The sequence below is a fragment of the Channa argus genome, chromosome 12 (genome assembly GCF_033026475.1).
Source record: "Channa argus isolate prfri chromosome 12, Channa argus male v1.0, whole genome shotgun sequence".
NCBI lineage: Eukaryota > Metazoa > Chordata > Actinopteri > Anabantiformes > Channidae > Channa > Channa argus.
The window spans coordinates 462,485-472,057 of NC_090208.1; the positions used below are offsets into that span (position 1 = coordinate 462,485).

At 44.1% G+C, this 9,573-nt stretch overlaps 1 protein-coding gene and 1 long non-coding RNA gene across 4 annotated transcripts; one reads left to right on the top strand and one right to left on the bottom strand.

Annotated features, from left to right (window-relative positions):
* Positions 1-2,304: 2,304 nt before the first annotated feature.
* Positions 2,305-7,691, bottom strand: LOC137137355 (cell surface A33 antigen-like). Of its 2 annotated transcripts, XM_067523530.1 has the most exons (6): positions 7,505-7,691; positions 6,801-7,142; positions 6,316-6,432; positions 5,604-5,945; positions 4,101-4,182; positions 2,305-3,256 (listed from the first exon to the last, which is right to left on the bottom strand). In XM_067523530.1, the coding sequence occupies exons 1-6, from the start codon at positions 7,545-7,547 to the stop codon at positions 3,196-3,198; spliced, it is 987 nt and encodes a 328-aa protein (XP_067379631.1). In that variant the 5' UTR covers positions 7,548-7,691; the 3' UTR covers positions 2,305-3,195. The 2 variants fall into 2 exon arrangements, with proteins under 2 accessions (XP_067379631.1, XP_067379633.1); XM_067523532.1 differs by lacking the exon at positions 6,316-6,432.
* Positions 7,596-9,364, top strand: LOC137137357 (uncharacterized). Of its 2 annotated transcripts, none has more exons than XR_010915708.1 (3): positions 7,596-7,731; positions 7,973-8,045; positions 8,126-9,364. It is a non-coding gene; the product is annotated as an uncharacterized lncRNA (long non-coding RNA). The 2 variants fall into 2 exon arrangements; XR_010915709.1 differs by lacking the exon at positions 7,596-7,731 and adding an exon at positions 7,736-7,822.
* The last annotated feature ends 209 nt before the right edge of the window (positions 9,365-9,573 follow it).

Here is a 9,573-nt window from a genome sequence, read left to right on the forward strand (position 1 = left end):
TCAATAATCAATAGGACAAATGTCCAACCAGTCATTCAGCAAACACTCTGTAGCAGCACACATCAAATGAACAGGAGGTTTGTGTCTTGCCCACGAACAGGAGGAACTGGAAATCAATGCTCTGCCAACTGAGCCATAGCCACCTCATATAATAACAATACAGAAATATCAAATGGATCTTTAGTGTTTCTGCAGCTGAATGTAAGTGTCACAAGTGTCTTTGACCTTTTATTAAATTCATATACAGTCAGGCTCCGTGTGGTTTGAATTTTTCATCCACTCAGCTTTTGCCAGCAGATCATCATCATTTCTCAAACTTCAGAAACAAATTGCACCGAGAATCATGACTGTTAAACTGTAACATGTCAGTGAAGATTAAAAATCGTACGTCTCATAACTCAGAGTGGAGACCATCTTTGAAGAAAATAGGACGCCCCATAGAGCAGTCACTCTTCCTGGAGACACAGCTGGATTCAGGTTCCAGTCCAAGTCCAGTAAAGTCCGGTCTGTGCTGCTCTGGGCTTCAACACAACACACAGTGAGCTTTGAGTGTGAATAATGATGCAGTGATGTCCATGCTGAGATCTGATGGACAGTTTGACATGTTGTTCTGACCTGTGACCTTTGGTGTGGCTCTCATGTCCCCCACACAGAGTGGTTTTAGACGGGGGGACCCCGTCCTCTCTGCACTCACACTGACTCATAGTCCACAGCTTCACACCTTCACACCAACCTGCTGGGAGAGATCCCCCATCATCATTCCTCTCAGTCACAGAGCCCTGACTGGAGGAAGCTCATACACCTCACAGCAGAGGACAAATGTCCTATTTAAGAAAGGATTTTCACAATGCTCTTCAGACTTTTGGGTGGTTGGAAGACCAGAGGAACACACCTCATGTTGCTGTTTGTTTGTCTTTCTTTGGGAGTGACATCCATGTCCACTTCTAACGCTCTGACTTTTTCTCTCAACATTTGAAATGTATTTGAAATATGTGTCCTCAGTTAGACACTGTTTTACAGACGAATATTACTGCTGTGTCTCACACACTGTTTTCTATTACTAACTAATTAATAACTATTCACTGTAAATCTTATTCTACTAGGCTCCAATGTACTTTTCTGTTTTTGTTCTCCTTCTTGTATCTGTAATTTAAGGCTGTTATATATATATATATATATATATATATATATATATATATATATATATATATATATATATATATATATATATATATATATATATATATATATAATATCAACTGCATCATTGAGGAATTTTCTGACTCATTGAGTGATTTAGGATTGATCCTAACCTCCAACCCGAGATCATTAAACGTTTGTCCAGTCAAAGAGTTACCAGAGTGTCACTGGAGTTTCTGCTGGAATTACCTGACACTGTCAACACGAACAAGCAGAGAAAAGTGTGTATTACAAACCTTTAGACGGAGAAAAGGACGCACACGAGAAGATCACAGATTGAAGTTGAAGAATGAAAAGAGCCAAGTGGTTTGGACCTTGTCATGTGAGTCAGACCACACAAAAAAAGGAACATGTGATTTAACTTCAGCTGGTTTCAGATCAGACATGGAAATGTCCAGCAGACATGACGTAACTCTGACTCTGACCATATATATATGATGTACATTATAAATAACATTAGTACCAGTTGAATGTGCATAATTATTCTGTTTTTCTTTTAGTGACCCCGTGTGGTGACTGCAGAGAATGCTTTTCCTCGTGTATTTCACTGTTTTGCTCACTTCCTACATTTCCCATCATGCAGTTGTGGGCTATATACACATCTGGTGATTCTAATTTGAGATGCAATAGAGATGCAGATTCCCTGAAGCAACACGGTGACCAAGTCGATGCATCACCACCGATGGACAGAAGCAGTTCAGGTGGCATCTACTGACTTTTATTATATATCGTATTTGTTTCTGTTGGAACTTACTGTCACAGCGTGATCTGCACCTGAGAGGTTAATACGACGGAACCTCAGCAAGGTCATTTATTAGAGCAACTTCAGACATGATGGGACAGACAGTGAAAGTTCACTGCAGGTGGTTTATCCAGAGTTTTCTCTCCCAAACTGCTCTGTGTTCTTTGTCAGGCGTCCAGTGTTCGAGTGTAGAAGATCAACAAGGTCCTTCTTCCTATTTTATATGAGCTATAAAAGTGGGCTGATTAAGTATCATACAGCAGAGAAATCTGAGAGAAACTTGTGTTGTGACCTGTTTTAGTTTCTGTGAAATGAAGTGGGAGATATTTACAGGACAAATCAAACAAGCCCAGAGGCATGAAACCTGTGACGTGCACCTTTTAATTCAGTTTTTAAATGCCAACATGTTGTTCAATGTGACCCAGCAAGGTGCTGGAAACCTGCAGATCGTGGACAGTGAGGAAGTAGTCAGAGTTCCTCCCAGAAGAGGAAACTCTCACTAAGAACACACAGCTCACTGGATCCAGTTTACAGCGAGTGGTTCAGCAGCACAAAGGTTCACAAAGTTACTGTTACTGACGTGTTTGGGCACTAAACAAGACAAATAGCAATTCAATAACCTTATGTAAGTGTCTGCATTCACACTGAAATTCATTCATCCACACACTTTGAACGATTCAGACTCAATAACAAATAGGATTCAAAATGGCTTGATGAGTAAACATTATATCAGGGCTGCACAGCAAATGTAAAAGCTGCTCATCAGGCAGCAGCCAGTTTCTGCTTTAGCGTGAGCAGCAAACCGCACACAGTACAAACATGGCTGACACTGGTACCACACACACTAAAGCTCATCTTCAATATAACCTTTCACCTTTTCCTCGCCAGCCGTGTAAACTTGATTTAAAGTGCTGAAGGTTGGAGTGATGTGTGTAACATGTGTCCTTCACAGCTGGAAGAGAAAGTCCACGTCGGTCTGAACCATGTGAAGCTGAAGTGTAGAGATCTGTTCCACAGACGGACACTGAGAGAACGTTCTGCAGAATAAACATCCAGCTCAACTTCACTCCGCTTCATGAAGAACTGTCCTTTAACACACACACACACCATGCTTCTGTCAGACACACACCGTCTTAAACTGTAGAGTCTCTGCTGTCAACAAGAAGGGCAAACGTCCTCCTGTTGTCATCCATCGTCGTTCTCTGACCCAGAGTCAGGTCGGATCGATAATCAATCACTGATCAGCAGAGCGATCAAACTGATTGAGTAGCTGTCAGACTTTGTGTTTCTGGTGCTTCGTTCTTCTCCCCAGCTCTGCAGAGGAGACAGAGACACACTCAGTACTGAGCTTTGACAACATGATGAAGGTTTTAGTCTTGTTAGATATTTAGGTTTTATTTCATCAGATTGTAAAAATGTGATTCACTTCACTAAAAAACCTCAAAGTTCTCCTTCAAATCTCCAATATGCTCAACTGTTGATGGGACAGTGACTTGTATTAAAGTGAAGGGCTTCTCTAAATCCCCCGCAGTACATCCCTGTGTATCCGCACGGCTCATGAACATCACACATGCTGCAAGAAGGTGATGTTTGAAAAGGTGACAGACAGAGGTGAGTTCAAAGGCCACGAGACAGAACCAGAGCTGCTGGATCAGTAACTAACTAGCTGCTTGTTGTTCTGTGTGGTTGTGTTAGTAAAGTTTATGTGGACAGAGGTTTAGCAAACGGAGCAAAGTTTCTAACAAACACACTAACAAGAAGGTGGCAGACGTAACATGTGCTCCTTTGTCGGATGCTGGGAAACATTAGCTGCGTTGTTCGGTTTGGTACCCGGTGCTCCGGGTGTCGGGCTTATGTTAGCGGGATAGCTGTTGTGTTTGTGTGTGTGGAAACTGTAATGAATGGGGAGAGTTTTTGCTTGTGGTTATGCTTCTGCGTTACTACTGTAACATGCAACAGCGTCATCGTTTGGCTTCTGACGCTTTCATTGCTGCTTCAGCTTCAGCTGGGAAACGCACATGTTCCTCTGTTCATGAGGACGACTCAGACCCCAGCCGGAGTTTTTACTTTACACCGCCACCAGAAAACCTGTCCCACACTGTGATTCCTGTGGTTTCCAGATCCCCGTTAAACATTTCAGCGTGAATATTGAACGTACTCAGTTTTCCCTGGACGTTGCTCAGCTCTGCTCCTATTGGTACAGCAGGGAAACAAGCCTCTGATGGTTTTGATCCAGGTCTCTGCAGGAGAGAGAAACCAGAATCAGTCAGAGATGTTATCATACACAGAAAAACACCATTCTGTTGTCATGACAGCGGGTTACATGTAGTACAGAATGGGGATATGGTAACACAGGGTTATAATATGGTTTAACAGCTAAGAGCACTGGGTCGGGTTTGGGCCCAGAGAGTTAGAACAGGTTTAGTTCAAATATTTAAAGTAGGAAACGATCTACCAAGCTACACAACCACAATTATGGTTAATAATTGATAACTGATAACAACTGATAAGACCCTGCTGAATATTGCGTCAACAGTCTTTGCCATATTCAGGTCTCTCCACAGATGTCCTGTGTCTGGGCAGGCACTTCCTGTCCGATCTGATGTTACTTCACCGTCTTTCTGTTTCACATCACATTTAGATTTAGTGGGGAGACGACGTGTCGGCGTTATCCATTATGGAAATACAAGAAATTACGTGAAGTGCGTTTATGAGTCACAAGCACAGCTCCAAATAAACCGTGTCCTGTTGTCCCGAAGACACAAAAAACTTAATGGTAAATGTTCTGCACTTATATAGCACTTTTCTACCTATTGGCACTCAAAGCACTTTACACTGCTTCTTATTCACCCATTCACACTCACAATCAGACACACAATCATACACCGATGAGGGAGCTGCTATGCAGCTGGCCAACACTACTAAGTCGGGGTTCAGTGTCTTGCTCAAGGACACTTCGACATGTGACTGGAGGAGCCGGGGATTGAACCAACAACTGTGAGATTGGCGGACAACCGCTCTACAACACAATAGAAAGAGACTGTTTGAAAACATGCAGTTTCCAGACAAATCAATCCTAATATCAGATTCTCCTCCAGCTGATGTAACCATTTGGCACAGTTTTTACAGCGGACGTCCTTCCTTACGCAACCCTCCCCGATTGCTTGGGACCAGTACTGCACGGCTGGGGATGGGGATGGGCTGTTGGGGGTTCCGTGTCCTACCCAGGGACACTTCCACAGGAAGAGCAGGGCGCCAACCTCTGACCCTGAGGTCGGTGGGCAGCAACTCTACCAACTGAGTGATCTATGTTCTTCTCTAAAATGTAACATGAAACGTCTTTTATTTCCTTCGAGATTCACCTGAGGACGACACCTGTCTGCCAGCCAACCTGTGCGGGTACCCGATCACCAGCTGTGGACAGCACCAGCACGAGAACTGGGCTCAGTCATCAATTCTGTGTTAGTTACACAGATCCTGATTTTATTTCCTTCTTATCTACAAGAGTTTGTCCACTGAAGGACCCAGGTTTAGGGTTTTGGGTCTGATTTTCTGCAGCTCCTAATGATGAAGGAAAATTCAAACCTTTAAACTGCTTAAGTCTGCTCTGAGTATGAATTTACATCTTTTAATTTCACAGATCTTTATTTACAGTACTGACCTCTGACACTCAGCACCACTATCTTCTGTCTCAAAATGTCTCCATTTCTGTAGACGGTGCAGATGTAGACCCCTCCATCATCAAGCTGGGGATTCTTCAGGGTCAGACTGAAGTCCTTCACACCTTCCCCACTCCCTCTCAGTGGGTCTTTTTTCATTTCCCTGCGTCCTGAGACATCCTGAGTCTGGTTTCCATCGTCCCCGTAGATGTAGATTATCATGTAATGAGGAACTGAGCGTCTCCACTCCACTTTGATTTGCCCAGTCAGGTCAGCTTTGGTTGTACAGGGCAGCTCAACAGACGCTGTCCCCTCAGTGACCTCTACCACCTTCAACTGGTCATCTGAAGAAGAAAAGACAGGTTGATCTTTAGCAACAACATCTGAGTCAGTTTGATCAGACATCAGTTTCCACTGTCTGTCCAACCAGTGGACCTTCATTCCTGGTTTCTACCTGCAGCTCTGACACCAACTCTGTGTTTTCTACAGCGATGGAGTAAAAACAGCTGCAGCTGAAACAGGGGCGTCAGGTGCAGCAGTGACCTTTGACCTGGAGCTGGTCTAAATGGACTAAAGGTTTATGTAAATACAGAAACAGTTTTTCATCGCTCATCATCTGTGTTTACTGAAGCTCCTTCAAAGATGTTAATAACGTCCTGATCACAGTACTGAACACTGGACACAGTACTGCAGTGGACACACACACACACGTACTTAGTCTGTCCTTCATGGCCTTATTTGCCAGACTGACGATGACACCAACAAAAACGGCCAGAAGAAGCAGGGGAACCATGACACCTGCCACAATCAGGGGCCAGACTGGAAAAGGAGCTGCAGTCCACATAAACACACAAAAAATGGACAAAGTCACACAACAACACAATGTGTTCTTCCCTCTCTTTGCTGCTCGTCCTCTGTGTCTCTGAGACAGAGTTAGCGCTGCATAGCTGCAGAGTCTCTCTAATGACTGAGCCTGTTATTCTCCTCTCACATCATTATTGGACCTTTAATGAAATCAGAGAAAGCTGCTGTTTATCAGAAGTGACAGAGACAGGAAACCATGTACCACATGTCTTTTTAACATTTAACCGAGCTGTTGCTGTAATGTCACTACCTCAAATATGATTGTATTCATGAAGCAAAACTAAAAGCTGATAATCAATTTGAAAACAGCAGGAAAAATCATTTTCAGCATCGACCTTTGACCAGCAGCTCCACTTCTGTGGTGCTCAGGAGTTTTCCCCTCCTGCGGATGGTGCAGTTGTAGCTTCCACTGTCACCGATGGTGGGTTTCCTCAGGGTGAGGCTGAGGTCTCCGGTCTGCAGAGCGTCAGTTGCCATCGACGTTCTGTTCGTGTAGACCTTGTTCTGGTCTCCATAGTCGTCCCCGCTCGCCTGACGAACGTGAACCTTCTCTTGTCTGAGCTCGTCGCGGCTCCACACCACCGTGGACTTCTCAGAGACATAGACGTTCACCTGGCAGGGCAGCAGGACAGACGTGTCCCCCTCGTACACCTCTACACCAAAGGCATGCTGGGAAACTGAGAGGACACACAGACACAAAGAAGTTAATTCACCTGCCTTCATGATTCTGTGATGAACGTGTCAGTGGTTGGTCTCAGACCAAGCAGGACTGGATCTGCATCTGAAGGGACACAGCAGGGTCCTGACAGTGTCCCTTCAGTCAAACCTGTCACATTTGGAATCTTCCAGCTTGAGTTTCAGCACATTTAACCGGCTAAGAAAAAGACTCTGATCAAGCAGCATTGATGGTGTTAATAAAGTTTGTAGGAAACAGATAAACACGCAGCCGTGAACCGCACAGACCGGAACCGCGCCCTCACTCACGGTCCACTGCGGATACGTAGCGTTTACTGGTGAGAAGCGGAGTTCGTTTTCTCACCGAGCAGCGGAACCAGAAGCTGCAAACGCAGATTCATCGTCATCAGCCACAAAATCCCGGGAATTCTGTGTCTTTCTGGACCAACTGCGGGTTTATTACCGGGTCTCGCTTCTCCGGATCACACAAACACACTTTCCGGCAGAGGACTGTTTACTTTCGGTTTCCGTAAGAACTACGGCGACTCCGAACGTCCAAAAACCTAAAATCCCAAACAGCAGCCTCAGGTGGTCAGTTGGAACCGTGTCTTTTCGTTTGTCTTTAAATCAGATCCGTCTGCTTTTCTTTACAACCACTGCTGTGTTTAACCAGTAAACTCAGGTCTTTGTACTTCACCTGTGCTTTTCAGTTACTTCACAAATACAACTGTGATCTGACCAAACTGAAATGTAACTTTTATTAATAGTTAAAATTATTGCTTGTGTCAAAATACTAAATACTTCATGTAACGACATCTGTGTTTAATTTAAGGAGCGTTGAAAACTGAACTACTGGTTCAACAACACAAAATGTGAAGGTGACACTTGACTCAAATACTTTTACAGTAAGTAAACGGCACCTGAAGACTTTCAAAGCACATGAAATAAAGTCTCTGTAGGTTATTCAGATTATTTGGGTTTACAGGCTCAAAATTGTTGGTGAACAAGGCGCCGTGCTCAGATGTCCCACAGGACCAGCGGACGTCCCAACACCAGGAGAAAGTCCTAGTTTATTTACTTGACTTCTACCAATGTGGATGATGTAAACTGAGGTGCTGGTGTAACAACAAGGCCCAGGGCCACCAGCACGTCTTCTGTGATAAAGCTCCAAGACAAACAAGTCAACAAGTGAGCACACAGTAAAGGACACACTAAGAACAGGGTGGGGGCTGTGCAGGGCAGCTCTCATTAACTAACACAGCATCAGTAACAACATGATGACCTGAGGCTGAGGCACCAGCAGAGGCCGCCAACACCTCAGAGCAGGCTGTGACGCTGTAGAAGTAGAAACGGAGCTGCAGTAGGTTACGGACAGAGGAACACGTGCACCACATGAAGAGTGTGAACACTGCTCAAACCACCTGCTCTTTCATTAAGGGTCACCTGTTACACACCTGTGCTGGTGCTCTGCAGGTGCTCTGGGCCTTCCTCCGGTCACCTTCCTTTAACCTTCAGGCTGCTGCTGGCTGCATTCACTGCCACATCACAGGTCTTCATCCTTTAAACGGTGTGTTAGATCAGCCCCCAAAGACCTCAGACACTGAGCAGCTGTGATGTCACTCACCGTGGCAGGACAAGGTTCTCAAAACGTTGTTAAATGGATCTGAATGAAACTGGCTGTGTTATTAAATGACATGTGACCACACTCGTGTAAATGACCCTTGTTTCTCCTCCTGCAGTTCACTAAACGTTTCCACCCATGGAGCTGTCAGCCATGTTTGGTTTGATCAATCATGGGGCATTTCAAACTTTAAACTAGACTCATTAAACCTGGACGTATCCTGCATCATGGCCATGGTCTGCAAGAGTCCCGGAGCTAACTGGGCCTGAACCCTGACTGTCCTGGATGACACGTTGCTTCATATTTCACAGTGTCTGTTACTCAAATTAGAGACGATGGAGGGTTCAGCGTTTTCACAGACTGTTGTAAAGTTTTTCTGAGCTCCAGTAGAAAGAAAAAAACACTTTAAAACAAAGCTGTGATTATTATGTGGTGTTTGAATGTGAGAAATCCAGGAACAACAAAGAATTTGATTTATGAAAATATTTTAGTCCCTGTCAGGATCCTGTAGCAGTGATCAGCTGCTCCCAGGTTTTTGTTACTTTGTTCCACACAGCTTTTAATATGAAATGTTAAAATACTAATATTCAGTGATTCCTGCTGTCAAATGTAGTTTCAGTAAAAAGTTCTTTGTTATTTTTGGAGAGTCAGTCATTTGAATGAGCCCATCTCTGTTTTTCTCCTCCTGTTATCACTGAACACTGCTGGTTTATGTTGCTTTTTCACTTTGCTTCTTTCTTTTAATAATTATCGATCATATTTCCTTGTGTGTGCAGCTTATGGTTTGTTAGGATCCGTGCTCATCATCACTT

What these genes read in the sequence shown, in the direction of transcription:
- LOC137137355 (XM_067523530.1), bottom strand. Translation starts at nt 7,547, where the DNA reads ATGACGATGAATCTGCGTTTGCAGCTTCTGGTTCCGCTGCTCG. An exon ending in GGCCATGAAGGACAGACTAA is followed by an intron (nt 5,946 to 6,315) that starts GTACGTGTGTGT and finishes TTTCTTCTTCAG; the next exon opens with ATGACCAGTTGAAGGTGGTA. An exon ending in AGTGGTGCTGAGTGTCAGAG is followed by an intron (nt 4,183 to 5,603) that starts GTCAGTACTGTA and finishes TCTCTCCTGCAG; the next exon opens with AGACCTGGATCAAAACCATC.